This window comes from Carettochelys insculpta, chromosome 5 (assembly GCF_033958435.1).
Source record: "Carettochelys insculpta isolate YL-2023 chromosome 5, ASM3395843v1, whole genome shotgun sequence".
Lineage (NCBI taxonomy): Eukaryota > Metazoa > Chordata > Testudines > Carettochelyidae > Carettochelys > Carettochelys insculpta.
The window spans coordinates 89,502,673-89,518,176 of record NC_134141.1 but is presented as its reverse complement, the minus strand read 5'-3'; the positions used below and the strand labels follow the sequence as shown (position 1 = coordinate 89,518,176).

The 15,504-nt window shown below is 39.9% G+C and overlaps 1 protein-coding gene across 4 annotated transcripts in view; it reads left to right on the top strand.

Moving 5' to 3' along the window:
• Positions 1 to 15,504, top strand: part of MAST4 (microtubule associated serine/threonine kinase family member 4) — a 403,649-nt gene that overhangs the window by 331,593 nt on the left and 56,552 nt on the right. For all 4 annotated transcript variants that reach the window (XM_074995485.1, XM_074995487.1, XM_074995488.1 and 1 more), the window contains 3 exons: positions 2,831 to 2,932; positions 9,191 to 9,323; positions 14,977 to 15,038. In XM_074995485.1, the coding sequence (XP_074851586.1) occupies positions 2,831 to 2,932; positions 9,191 to 9,323; positions 14,977 to 15,038 (297 nt within the window). The remainder of the gene's footprint in view (positions 1 to 2,830; positions 2,933 to 9,190; positions 9,324 to 14,976; positions 15,039 to 15,504) is intronic.

Sequence of the window (15,504 nt, the reverse complement as noted above, 5' to 3'; positions counted from 1 at the left end):
CCGCATCGATTTTGAAGTGCCGCAGCTGCCAGCATTCTAATGAGGTGCTGAATTTGTATTTCAGCGCTTCATTAGTAAACTTAGAAATGGCCATTTACATGGCCATTTCGAAGTTTTGGGCTAGTGTAGACACAGCCTTAGGGTTTCTAAGACTGCATTTGTTGTCTGTTCCCAGCTGTGGTGTTCAGTGGAAAGATGTGGCTCCTGCTGCTGTTTGGCCCCTGGTGGTGGCTTTGCATAGCCAGGGAAAAGTACCCTAAGGTTTGGCTAGCTTGATTTAACTGGCTTTTTTTTAGTGGTAAAGCCAGGGTCAGGTTGAATTAAATACCCTCCTTTTTCACCTCTCTTTTGCTTATGTGGAATCTTCCCTGTCTACCTAGAGGCAGAAATATATAATATTCCACACTGTATATGAATGTTTGCCTCTCATTAACATTTACTCAGAGTCAATGGGGGCGATTCTTTGAAACTTTACAATTAGATTAAATTTTATTTCATTGCTTCTTATTATGGTATTAAGCACGGAACCGCTATGCAGTTTAGTATTTTCATTGATTTTGCAATGGCAAATACCTAAACGTCTTAGCTGTGTCTACGCTAGCCCTTCCTCCTTCTCAAGGGGGATGCTAATGAGACACTTAGAGATGTGCTAATGAGGCGCTGCAATGAATATGCAGCACCTCATTAGCATAACGGCGGCCACAGCACTTTGAAAGTATGGCTTTTGATTGCGTGCAGCTTGTCTACACAGGGTCCTTTTCGAAAGGACCCCTCACACTTCGAAATCCCCTTATTTCTATTTGGTTATGGGAATAAGAAAATAGAAATAAGGGGATTTTGAGGTGTGCGGGGTCCTTTTGAGAAGGAGCCTGTGTAGACGAGTGCATGTGATCAAAAGTGGCACTTTCCAAGTGTCACGGCTGCTATTATGCCAATGAGGTGCTGCATATTCATTGCAGCACCTCATTAGCGTATCCCAAAGTGTCTCATTAGCATCTCCCTTTCGAAAGGGGAAAGGGGCTAGCATAGACATAGCCCTTTTGTATTAAAATCGGAAGGTTTTAGTTTGTTTTCTTTGTATGCTTGCCTATATGGCCCATAGCACAGAATAAGCCATAGGTGTGATTTGGAATTTATCCTGCAGCTTCTGTTGTTTGAAGCAAAAAAATGCCTTTTTGAGATATGAGTGAAAGACCATCCATATCTTTCAACCAGAAGAAATAACATATGACTTCTTTTGCATTCATTAGGTATCTTAAAGTCTACTCTTTGTTACTAGACAAAAAGGTTTTGAAAGAAATTTGAAATGCAAGTCAGATCCTTGTGAAAATTCTTTTAAGCTCTGCAGAAACATTCTTTTGTGCAAATTCTGTAGTGTCATTATTCTCTTTTCACCTTCTTATTCTTTTGAGAATTGTTTCCCATTTGATTTCCTTTATTGCACATACCTGTAGTCAGTTTCTATATGCCTGGATTAGCATAATTTTAAAAATTATTTTCCATACCATATGAATGCTATGTGTGTTTATTAATGTGCATTGCTGTATCTTTTATTCCAAAGGATCCTAAAACACAAAAAAAAATTATATGGGGAAAAAAAAACCTGGTAGATATCACCTCATGGTGAAATGCAGTCGCCTCTGTGGTAAAACAGTAGCTGTAAGAGTGCACAGTAATATATTGATAAAAACAAATACGCTATCCATCTGAAAATGCAGTTATCTTTATTTTGGTAATGTCAGACAGATATGCACTAATTTTGCTTTGAGATTAGTTTAACATTCTGGGTATATCTACACTTGCATTCCTCTTCCAAAAGAGAGATGCAAATGAGGGAAACTGAAAATGCAAATGAGGTGCATATTTGGCACCTCATTTGAATACTATTTCGAAAGAGCATCTTTTGAAAGAAGAAAACCAGTGTAGACACTGCTCTTTCGAAAGTAAACCCTATATTCGAAATAATTCTTCTTCCCTTTATTTAATGGGAAGAAGGATTCTTTCGAAGATAGGGTTTACTTTCCAAAGAGGAGCATCTACACTGGTTTTCTTCTGGTTTAAGAAGGTCTTTTGAAATAAGAATATGCAAATAAGATGTCAAATATGCATCTCATTTGCATTTTTGATTTCCCTCATTTGCCTACCTCTTTCGAAAGAGGAATGCAAGTGTAGACACACCCTCTAAGTGTTACTAAAATGAAAGGAGAATATTTGCTATTACAGAAGGCTTGAAAGTGAATTACTGCGCATTTTCATAAAACTTTTTAAATTGTTATGTTTCAAAAGCTTAAGTTAATTATAAAATATCATACAAAATGTCATTTTTTGGTAACAATGATATTTGGGTAGGGGCTGGGGTGCATTGGACCCTTGTAAAATGTGTGCAAGTTAGGCTGTGTAATGAGAAAATGTCTTAACTTTTTAAAATCATTTTGTTTGGCCTGTCATGTCACAAATCATTATTTTGTTGTGATTTCAGAAAAGCAAGAGATTTCATCCTAAACATTTGTAATACATGCTTTTTGGTTTTTCATTCACAGATCATTCTAGTAATTTTAGACAAAAAATTCTGATTTACCTGAAACCATAGGAATGAAAATCAAGCACTGTTATGTCTGTCATATGAATTGAAGACTCCCTATTCCATTTTGTAGAACTTTTGACTGTCTAAGCTATATGCCAGGGATTTTCAAATATGGGTTAAACACTGTAGATACAAACCTTATTTAATGTCACTGATTTTATTTGTGGCTATCAGATTAACATCCCTTTTTGACTGATGTATTTAATATAGGGGCTTTTAATCATCCTTTTCCTTTGAATTTCTTAGGCTCAAGAGCGATCAGAGAGTGGGGAACTGGCATTTATTAAACAACTAGTCCGAAAGATCCTCATAATCATTGCTCGTCCTGCTCGCTTATTGGAATGTCTGGTAAGCTAATGGTTATTGTAAATAGGATCCTAATTTGTTCCTTCTGGAAAGCTTGACTCTTTGGGCTGGTATTAAAGGTTATCTATAAAAGTTACCCTATGTACTATGTAAAAGTCAGTCATATATTCTTTGGAACTTTCCAAAGTTGTTTTTAGTTTGAGAACTCCTATCCATTAGAATGCTGGTAACTGTCGTTAGTGCCTATCCTTCTGAAATCCTTTTTATTTTAATGCACTACATATCATGTTGCAATAACTTTCTTGAAGATTAAATCAATCAGTTCAAAGATAGGCAATAGCAGGCAACATCAGTTCTGTCCCTTTGTGTATATCCGTTATGATACTTATGAAGTTCCAAGGTACAGGGAGTTTAAGGTAAAATTTTTCATTAATTTTAGATGCCAGATTTTGAAACAGTTAGAACCTGGTTTTTTTTTTTGTTTTTGTTTTATTTTATTTTTGGAGTACTTTTCATTATAAAGCACTTTGTGCTGAAAACACAGCTCCCATTGGCTTCAGTTGCAGCTGTCAGCTTTTCAACACTTCGGCAGATCAGACCATGGTCTCAAGTCAAGCACCTAGAAAATGAAGGACACACGATTAATGACCATTTGTGAAATTTTTAGTTTCAGCATGACATAGGAACTCCGTGGCGCAGAGGGGGAAATAATGCAACTCTCCAAGGCAGCAAACAGCTGTTTTTAATCTCAAACCCCTTCTCTCTTCCTGTAATCCCCTGCCTCTGTCACTGCACATCTTCCAACTTCTGCAACAAATGAAGCTGGGCTGTTACGGACACTTTTGTTATTGGACGAGGCAGGGATCCTCTGAATAAAATACTACATGAGTGGTAATCAAAGGTTGTATACTTCTACATATGGAGGAGGAGAACACAGGCAACCTTAATTCTGGCATTTCTTAACTTCTGTTTGCTTGACTTAGCAAACTTAATACTGTTATTTCAGCATAGTTCTTTGTGTGTGATTTCTTAGCTTCTTAAAAAAGCAGTCTGGGGGGAAAAAAAAGATATTGTGTTGTGATGTATTGACACCCACAAGGTTCCGCAGCAGGACTGGAATCTTTAGATATGCTGTACAGTCCAGGGCCCCTTGAGCTAATGGAGTAACCAATGGCAGTAGTGAGGTAACATCCACTGTTGGGTCCTGCAGTAGGGAGTTTGTCTGGGTTTTAGGTGTTTGGCGATAGCGGAGGATTGGTACAATTCTACATTCTCTGCTGGAGAGGAGTACACTCTGCCAAGCACAGAATCTTTTGCTCATTGCCCCACCCCTTCCAGCCTCTCCTAGTCCTCTCTCTCCTCCACTCTCTGTTCCTTACCATAGTTTGAGTCATAACCTGTCCTTTCATGTCTCATCCTAATTCCATTCAACTTGTCCATCCAGTCCCGGTCTCCCCTGCACTCGTGGCACCTTATCTTCCCTGTCTCTCATCGCCCAAATTTCCCATCCTTACTGGCTCCCTGCTGTCTCACCCTCCTATACCCTCTCTCTAGCTGCTTGCCTCAGTCTTTCCTCTCCCTGTCTCATTCTCTGAATCTCCCTGCCTAGGTAATCCCTCTTCTCCCCCCACACCCTGGCTCCTTTGCAGTTCTGCTTCCTCAAGGGCTGTGTCTAGACTAGCCCTGAACTTCAAAGGGGGCATTGTAATTAAGGTGTGGGGAGATTACTAATGAAGTGCCATGGTGCATGTGCAGCACTTCATTAGGCTAAATCAGCCCCCCAGCAACTTCGAAGTGTGAAACTTCCAAATGCCAGCTTACATGTAGTTGTGGGTCAGCCACAGGTACTTCAAAGGAGTAAAGGGACTTAATGACCCATGGCTGCATGCAGGCCAGCACTTGGAATTTTCACACTTCAAAGTTACTGCGGGGGGGAGGGGGGAGATTTAGCCTAATGAAGTGCATACGCACCGCAACACTTCATCAGTAATCTCACAACACCCTAATTGCCATGCCCCCTTTGAAGTTTGGGGCTAGTCTAGACACGGCCAAGGTGTCCGTACTTTTTTAGCATGGGCAAGATAACATTTTTAACTGGTCTTATTCTTGGAAATTGCAGAACCATTGGGGCTGGTATTTTTCTAGAAAAATTCAACCTAGTACAGAAATTCAACTTGAAAAATTTTAGCCCAGTTGGTTAGAATTTGGCAAAGGGATTAAGTAACTGAAATAGGGTCTTACAATGTTAAGTATTGGGCAACCCTAATAGTTGATAATGCTGCTATCCCCATATATGTTTTTAGCTAGGTATGTACACCAGGGACATGGTATCTCAGCCCTTACTTGTATTCATTAGGTTAGTAGTGATTTCTCTGCCTGTGGAAGTGTTATGAGCTTTTGACAAATATTTAAAGGTTCATTCATTTCTAGTTGGCTTCTGTATCTAACATACTCTGGGGGTAAAACTAAATAACTCACTTGTATATACGTTAATTTGATTCAAGTTATTAAAACTACCCTGATGTGTTAACAAATGGAGGTGCAGTTGTATAGTATTTTCGTTATCAGTGAAGTTGGGGAGAAGATGACGACATGATATCTGAGGGGAACGTATTAACATGTAAAATGAGCAGCATGGCAGAAGAGAAGCTAAAATAGAATTTAGGGTTTGTTGCTCAACTCAGACTGAATAGGTAGTGCTGAGTAGGGAGTGATGAGCGCTGGTGAGTCAAGGAGCATGAGGAAGAAATGTATCAACACCAGATCTCTGTGAGCTGAGATGTAACAACTGTACATGCTGTAATTCTGTTCCTCGTTCGGGGTGAGGAAGAAGTGGATGCTTTTAGAAACCTGATCACTTTTGGCATCTGAGGTAGTACTATTGGCTCTTTGTCCATGTGATGTCCTAGCCATGGTTATGCTTTTGTGACTTTTATCATATTTATACTGGGCCAGTCTCTAAGATCCATAGACTCTACAGCTAAAAATGTGTGGGGTGTGGGTTTTTTTTTTTTTAAATAAAATACTTACCTGGTTGGCCGAGTGAATTTCAGAGACTGTTATAGACCAGTTCTTGGAGGACTGCAGTATCCTGTTCACTTCCAAGTAAGAACATAACAGTAGCCATATGTGGTCAGACTAATGGGCTGTCTAGCTCAGTACCTCGTTTTCTGACAATGGCTGGTGCAAGATGCTTCAGAGAGAACAGAACAGGGCAGTTTAGTGTTCTGTCTCTTGTTGCCTTGTCCCAGTTTCTAGCAGTCAGAGGTTTTGATATACCCAGATTGTGAGGTTGCATCCCTGCCCATTTTGTCTTATAGCAATTGATGGACCTGTCTGCCATGAATTTAAGTGTTGTTCTAAAGTCTTGATGCTCATTTATATACCCTGCCTGGTTTGCATTCACTCTACCCTTGTGAAGTCGGCTGGATTATCCAAGCCAACAGTCTTCAGATCTAACTCTCATGGACTCAGTGTTGCATATTTAGATGTCCTCTGGGGACTTGTTTCCTAGCTAACTTACCAGAACCAGTCTCTTTTCCTCTCACTCTTTTTCTGTTGCTTACCTGTAAGGGCATGAGGCTAGTGTATCAATCAGTAATGACTGATGTAATTTGAAAGTTGACATTGATCAATGTTATATAAATTTTGAAAATACTACACATGCAAAAATGTCTATGAATGTTTTACTAAATTAAAATATATATGCATATGGTAATACTCTCTTCACCTTCACCCATACATAGAGGTAGCTTGTCTCACTTAGTGGTTAAGTTCCTTGTCCCAGAAAAATGGACATTCTGAGCTGCTCCTGAGTTCCTGGCTTCTAGGCAAGCAGCTTTCTGATTTACTGCAAAATTGCTGGGGAAAATTATTGTCCGCTACCTGTTTGCTTGCTTTTACATTTATGAGGCCTTATAGTCAACTACTTGTGAAACTTTGGACTAGTTAAAAGGGTTGGGATTTTTTTGTTTTATTTTGGATTGTTTTTTTTTTCCTGCTTCACAGCCGTTATGACTAGAAAATTCTGGGAAAAGGAAACTCTTTCCTGAGGAAAAAGCCATCCTTAGTTCTAACAAAGTTGCTCTTCTTTTAATTAATGGTGGGCAGGAAGACAGATGAAGAATGTAAGTGATATGTGACATAGTTTACATCAGGCATGAGATAACATAAGAAAAATTGCCATTTGGGAGAGTAAGAGATTAGAACAAATTTATATTTTAACAACAACAACAAAAAACATGAAAGCTGTGTCTGATAATTTGCCTTGTTCATTCCTATGCTTCCTCTTATGTATTGTCTATTTAAACTGTAAGATAAAGATCTTAAGTCTAAGGGGCTAAGAAGAAGAGGGTTTGGTGTTTTGATTTGCTGTGGCATCTAACACTCTTTTAGTTGTGGTATAAGTAGTCCTAAGCAGTAGATTTTGTGAAAGGGGTTTCATTTTCAGATGTGAAGTCCTTTGCAAGGTAATAGTTCAGTAATATTCTTGCCTTTGTGGTGTAGATTTATTGCAGATGATAGTTTTAGTATCATTGTCTTAAAATACAATACACATTCATTAGAACTACCTTAAAATTGCTGTTGGGGGAAAAGCAGGTCTCTGGGATGTATGTGCATCTGGTATGTGTTTTTATGAACCGTGGGTTCTTTTACAACACTCTGGTTATACCTCCCTAATCTAGCACTCTGTCATTCAGTAGCATCCATAATCCAAAATGATTTTCATTAGCCAGAAGTCCGCTTACCATAGGTATGGCCAAGTGGCCTGTGTCCTGTAAAGTTTGTTTATAGCCACCGGTCCTGGCTCTCCATGATCTGTGTCATTATTTAGCTGTAATTTACCCCTAAATGTTTTCAGTGTGTCCACTAAGCAGTGGAAATGTTGGTAATGGGCTAGACAATATTGACCTCCCATGATTCCGCAAATTGTCTTGTTTGTCACTGGTCAGGTCCCAAGGGTGCAAGACTAGGGAGGGTTGACCAGTACCCATATCAGTATGAGAGGATCCACATGTCAGATCTAATCACTCTGTGTGATGTGTTGGTGTTCATAGAGTATTTAACTGGTAGAACTGTGAAAAATGTGAAGAAAAAAAGTCCCACATCTTAAAAGACTTATTAAAGCGTGCTTTGTTAATTAAGCTGTGTTGTGCCATTTAAAGGATAGGATTAGCTCCACCCTCTGCCTTTCCTCCTTCTGTCTTAGGTTCCTCCATCCCTTCCTCCTTCACACAGGCAGCAGTGCATGTGACAACTGCAGGCAGTTCATTTACTCTTTGCCTGTTACCTTCCCATGAGGACTTATACCCATCCCATTCCAAGAACCTTCATAAGCCCTCATGGGAGCAGTAGTCAAGATCCAAGGTCTCAGACACAAGAGCCCATTGCCTTTCTCTCCATGAATCCCTAAACCCATGACCCACCAGTTCCTAGGATTCTTGAGGGAGCCCCTGTCCTCCTTCTCCCAGGAGCACCTGCCTTCCCTGCCCCAGTCCTCCCTGCTAACAAGCCTCTGGTCCAAACATTTCACATCCCAGTCCCTGGTGTGGAGAGTCTCAGCTGCGAAGTTTTTGGCAAACTAAGTTCCTGGATGCTTGTGTTAGCAGCTCTCCCAATCACATAACCTTCATGCTGTAGTTAGATGATGGCAGCACAGCAGCTGCTACTGCCATGTGTATGCTCAGTTTACAGTAGCTGGTTGCAATGTGCCAGAGTTTTTTGTTTTTGTTTCTCACTTATAAAATTGAAAAATTGCCCAGCACGTTGTATCTATCAACAGGCAAGGCCAGCCATGCTGATCAAAAAAACAACCAGATGGCAACCCTAGCTGCTTAAAATTGGTTGGCTGACTCCCTGGGCCTCCATGACCTATGGTAGTAATAGTTTAAAACATTTGCAGTTCACAGAATCTTACTATAGTTTTTTAGACCACTAGTAAAGGAATGATGTTGTACTGTGTTTAAGTAGGTAAGTAATAAAAGTCTTGGAGCAGTAAAGGAAGTTTTGATGTGAGAGTTTAGAAGTGCAGTGTCTAAGAAGGTGCTCATTGATTTTCTTGCTCTGGCCTTCAAATTACAAAGCCTTTTTGTCCTGGGGAGTGATTTCTGTGTCCATGACGGTGACTTAAGTAGGTTGACTCCAGATTGTATTAGTTGCTGGTTCAGTACAGAAATCTCATCCCTTGGCCTCTTGTTTTACAGAGTGCCAGAGAGATGCCAGAGCACATTAGAATTACACCTGTTTCTTAATGAGAGAGTTTTCTCCTTCATTATGATGATGATTTTCCTTCTCTTCTAGGAGTTTGATCCCGAAGAATTTTACTATCTCTTGGAAGCTGCAGAAGGACATGCTAAAGAGGGGCAAGGGATTAAAACTGACATCCCTAGATATATTATAAGCCAGCTAGGCCTAAATAAGGATCCCCTGGAAGGTAAGTGAAGATCATGGTCTAACCACCAATTACCAGATCAAGATGATGATGATAAATTGAATTATTTCTGTAATGTATGTTGGTCTTTGTGATGCTATGTGTGTATCGAATAATAAACCCAAGGCCGGAATGTTCAAGAGGGTGAAGAGTAAAAATACAAATATTAACTAGTTTGCACCTGTTTGGAGACAAGCTCTGAACATTATTAGCCTCTTCTAGATTTCTGGGGTGAGCTTCCATCACAGGTTCCTGGCTCTATGGGTATGTGTTCATATATTTTATTTTTTAAGGCTCCCTTGAGGTTTTTGGAAGAAATGCAGCCCAACAGTCTTGTAGTGTTATTCTCCATATATCTGGAGCTGGCAGTTATTCTCCATTACTCTTGAGCTGGCAGTTCAAATCTGCATGTGGAGGAGTCTGCAACCTGTGACTCAGAGCCACTTTGACTTCTTTGTGGCTCCTGATGTTAAAATTGCAACGTGTACAAAAAAAAAACCACCACAGAACACATCTTCCTGATTATTTTCAATAAACAGTGACTGTCTAAAAGCCCAAAAATGAACAGCTCATCTCTAAATAGTAAACGATATATGATCTCGAAATGTTGGATAACTCCCTCCAGAGAGAGAGAAGACTTGGGAGTGGAAGTCAGGAAGACAGTAGTACAAATACACACACAAAGTGTGAGGAAATAGAATATGAAAGAAGTTTGAACATCCTGAAGTAAACATATCTTGCATTACAAATCATTGTGTGTGTGTGCTGTTCTTAAAATAGGGTTACAAAAAGTATGGTTTGGTGTTATTTATTAAGGACTATTTCATATTCACAAGCATGGCGGCTCTTGAATTATTGAGTTTTTTACTGAATTGAAAAAAAAATGGCTTTTCTTGCTGTTTTGATTAGTGACCCCTGTCTGTGTGGCATCTGTGACTGATAAGATGGTTACTGTCCACAGTTTGGTCATAGATGAAGCTCCAGGTTCTGCAAGTGTAACTGAGACTTGGCTGGGTGAAACAGAGGTCCATTATTGGTTGGCTATGTTCTGCTAGGTTGGGGAAGTGGCATTTCTGTGTTGGCTATATTTCATATGTAGGAGGCTGCGTGTTCCCAAACTGGATTTGTGTGGCATATGAGAAGCCTTTCCTACATCTGAGATTCTCCAAAGGTGCTTATTGATTTTCTTACACTGGAATTCCAATTACAAAGCCTTATTGTCCTGGGCAATTTCTGTATCCAGGAGGACGACTTAACTAGGTTGACTCAAGCAACCCATTAAAATACAGAAATCTCATCACTTGGCATCTTGTTTTATGGACAATGCCAGAGCAAATTAGAGTTAGGCTTGTTTCTTAATGAGACAGTTTCCGCCTCCATTTTGAAGCCAGTCTACCATCTGTTGACTTGCTTTATAATTCATCCTTAGGGCTTAATAGAAGTGTGTAGGTATCAGAATGCTCTGAAGAAGTTGGCTGTGGGTCAGTGCAAAAACACTGTGGGCATCAGGAAGAAGATGTTCATAAGAAAGGCAGAGAATAATAAGCATTGTTTGCCTGTCTGCTTGCCTTTTTCAGGAATGTTCCAGGACAGAGGGAGTTCAGAGAGTGGTGGTGGGAATGGTTAGAGACAAGGCAAAAGTCCTTTTGAGGAGACCCATAAGAACGGACGTATAAAAATAAATAATAGAGAGAAAATAGATCAGGAGCTTCTCTTCACCATTTCTCATAGTAAAAATACAGGAGAACATTAAATTGGAGTGAATTTAAAACTGACACAAGAAATACTTTAGAACCTCCCAAATCCATGTTGTGGGGAGCGTGTGCGGAGTGGCTGGAGGGATGCCCCACCTGTGCGGCTTTCCTGAGTTGCACTCTGCCTCGTGCTGCAAAAGCAGAGTGTATTGGACACTGTGGTGCTAGAAAATATGTCTTAGTGGAATTATACATATCAGTGGAGCAATTTCACAAAGAAGTGTTTGGAAACACCACTCCATCTCCCTGTCAGGGGATTATACTGAGATGATCCTGTAAAAAAATCTTCAAATTTTGCATGGAGAAAAGACCTAAGAAGTAGTAATAGCTGTTATAAAACAGAAATGTCACCCTGATTGGATTTCCAAACAGTTCATCAGAATGTGTATGTACAAGATTGGTAAATGGTCACAAGAAAGGATTCCCTTTCTCTTGCGAGGGAAACTGCCAATGTAAACCTTTCTCTACTTTTTCCACCTTTGTTCGCTGCTATGGCCACAGTTTTGTTTCTTTAAGTGGAATGGTGTGTACCATTGGTCTGGAGATAATGCCAAATAAATGTATACTGTATTGAAAGCAATACCACAACAGATTCATCACTTATCAGAGGCTGGTTGCTGCATTTCTGAGAAGTTCCCTGGGGGGAGATTTTTCCCTGTGGCTTTTAAATTACCATCTTTACCTTTTTGAATCATGAGTCTTCAGAAATGGTTTAAATCAGTGAAATAAAAAAGGGCAGATGTTTAATGGTATTTAGATGAGTTTTAAAAATCTCTTCAGGCATTGCAAAATGGTTCCTTAGCTCCCTGCTTCAGAAGCTGTGTCTTGGTTCCATTCCATTACTACCTACTGTTTGCAAATAATATGTATTTCTCAGATAATGATTTTTTTGTAAATGTTGTTTAAAACAGAACCATTTTTAATTTGCTATTTATGAAAGCAATTTAGGCAGGGAAGGCTGTCAAAATACATTATACTGGCTTGGTTTTCATCCATCCAATGAAGGCTACACCAACACTTTCATTATAACCCCCTGCCACTTCACCCGATTCACGGCTTTATAACTTGACAGTTAGAATTCACTCCAGCTTGAATCTCATTGATGTAAGAAGCCTTAGCCCAGGAGAATTTTCTTCTGTTTAAGTTTTTTTAAATAATTGGAATGTTAAAGAAAACTGTAGTGTTATTGACTTTATTCCGTTGAATGATTTTCTTATACTTCTGTAATGCTTTAAAAAAACACACACACATACAATAACTTTTTTAGAATGACATTTTACAGGCTTCTGGTTAATACATTTTATTAATTTGTTCCTTATGGGTTTTGTTTTTAATTTTAAGCAACAGACTTATGTACATTTAAAGCATCATCTGCACATGGGAGTAACTTTTAAAAATCTTTAGTAATTTCCTCACTAAAACGGTGTATTTTTGTTCTGGTGAACAAAGCAAGCTTTATACAAACTTCAAAACAATATTATTACAATTGTAAAATCCCCTAAGTATTAAAATGATGAAAATATCCAGTTAATTCATATAATTATTCCATTATCCTTAAAGTGTACATTCAGCTGACAATATTAACTTGTAAAAATTAACCTTACAAATTTCTGGCAACCTTATTGCTGATCCATAGCACATACTCTCAAACTCTTTCAACATATCAAAACAAAAAAGCAGTCCAGTAGCACTTTAATGACTAACAAAATAATTCATTAGGTGATGAGCTTTCGTGGGACAGACCCACTTCTTCAGATCATAGTCATACCAGAACAGACTCAATATTTAAAGTACAGAGAACCAAAAATAGTAATCAAGGTTTACAAATCAGAAGAATTATTATGAAGGTGAGCAAATCAGAGAGCAGAGAGGCAGAAGAGGACGGGGTGGAGTCAAGAATTAGGTAAATATTTAGAACTAAAATGTGTAACTTCAGTTGTGTAAATTGTATAACTAACTGTGCATATGACTCAAGTAGAACTAAACTTTACAGGCTTTCAGTTACCACTGGAGCCATTTGTCTCTTATTAACCTGAAAAGTTCTTGTGTCTGAATCCACAAAGCATATTCTGGGGTACCAGTCTGAAGCTGAGAGGGGCAACTGAGTATCTGGGAGTCCCTGGGAACCTTATCACTTCCCCAGGATAGTAGATGTGAGTTGGCCAAAGACCCTGATGCATTTCTTAAAGTTCTAGAAAGAAATTGTCTCTTATCTGATCCTGTTAGGCTGGACTGGGGACCACTTCGGGGTCGGGGGGCCAGCGAACCACAGTAAAACTAGTTAAGGGCCACACAAGTGAGAATCAAAAAAACCAAAAACACCCAAACCAACCAAACCAAAAAGACACTCCCCTCCTTTCCCTTGCACACCAGCACAGAGCCTGGTGGGAGCCAGGGCTAGTAGATTTTGTGGGCCTCCCTCGATTTGGCGGGGGGAGACACAAAAATGAGGGGTTCAGTGTGGGAGGGGCTACCAGGAAGTAGGCTTGGAGTGTGGAATCTGTGCAGAAGGTTGGTTTCAGAAAGGAGCCAGTAGTTGGGAATTCTGGGAGGGGGCAGTAGGTGCAGAAGCATGGTGGGGGTGGGTAGGAGTGCGGTGCAGGAGCAGGCAGGGTATGGGCGGGTTGGGAGTGGGGAGGTCTGGGCTGGAGGGGTATGCACGAGCAGCCTGTGTGTGCAGGGTCTGGGCAAAGTGTGTGTGTGGTCTCTTACCTTGTACAGCTTTCGTGCTGCTTCCAGACACTACTCCCCTGCCACAGTTCTGGCCAGTCAGTGTGGCAGGGGAAAAGCTGAGGGGAGGTGGTGCCTGGAGTCGCTTTTTCTTACTGTCAGACAGAGCCTCTGGGCTGGATCCAACCCCATCTGGCCTGATTCTGGCCCACAAGGCTTGGGGTTCCACCTCCCACAATGGTCTGGATGCTGGAAAAGGGGAATCCCCAGCCTTGGGGCAGGATCCAGGGAAGCTGTGAGCTGGATCTAAACCCCAGGCCAATGGTTCCACACCCCGTGTTAGGAATTTCTGCTTTTGTCTGCATAAAAGTTAAAGCACTGAAGCCCTTATCTGGATTATCGATAAGCCAGTTAGCTTCTATTATCGTGAGAGTTTAAGAAGCCTAACAAGAACAGTGGCTGCTTCTGAATACCGGTGGTGTCCAGAGGCAGTCCGAAGCAATATTCCTTTTACTCTTTTCCATCCTTGTGCAGATTTTGTTCCATAACGTGCAGAATAATTTTACGTGCACTGGGGCATATGCAAATGTGTACCACCAATAAGCACCCAAAACCTAGCTAATCACCTGGGCAGCATTTGAATTTCTCCTGAGTCGTCACAGAATCCCACAGCGTATAGGGAACACTAGCCCAAAGCTCCACAGGATTCTTAGCAACTTAATTTTTCACTATCTTGGAGAGTTCCCCATTCTAGGAAAGTAGGAGATTCTCCAGAAGAAGGAGTTTCTCCCATCAGCCTCCTTTACTCCTTGTGATAGTGAGGCATACAGAGGTTGACTGCTGACCCTTGCTAGTCAATTTTTGCACATCCTACCAGGTGCACAATATCGAACCTTGGCTGAGTGGGTCGATCTTCCGGGTGATATAGATGTGGCTCTTAAGCACATTCAGGCTTCCTAAGATTGTTACATCTCAATGTTCATAATAGTTCAATTTCTGTCCCCGATGATTCATAAAAGCATTGGCCAGCAGGTCAGAATTTCCAAAACAAGATTGTCCTGTTAAATTGGAGGAATTAACTGAATTTTAAGTCATTCAACCACTCATGCAGATTATACAACACTATCGTTAGTTCTCTGTTCCTGCAAAATGACACTTACATGTTTTACTTTAGCACTTGCTTCCGTTTGCTATATGCATTCTAAAATGAAGTTTCTATCCTTTGCTTTCAGAAATAGCTCAGCTAGCTAATTATGACAGTGGCACAGCAGAAACTCCAGAAACAGATGAATCAGTAAGTATAAATCTACCTATTATGGTGCTGACTAATATTTTTAGCATCAGTTTTAAAAATACAATGATGAGTATATATTGTATTATTTCATTATATTATTTACTGACATATGATTAAAGACAGCAACAAGCAATAGCCCAGCTATGCCTTCTTTTTTCAGGAAATTATAATTTTCACTGTTTCCATAAATATTTGCTTCTGTGCATGGAGTTAGTTATTACCAGAGACTCGCTTCTTGTGTTTGTACCTTTTACATTTCTGCTTTAATCTCTATTTTTCCTCGTTTTGAAAAATGTTAAATATTCCTTCAAAAGTAAAACTTAAAAATGTTTGCACAGACTTTCAAGTGCTGCATTTACATAATGATCCAAAATTTAAGAGGCTGCAATGCACATAAGTGTTAGCAGGTTTAAGTGTTAGCTCTAGATTTGGAAATTAATCTTAGTCAGTAGTAGTAATGTGCATT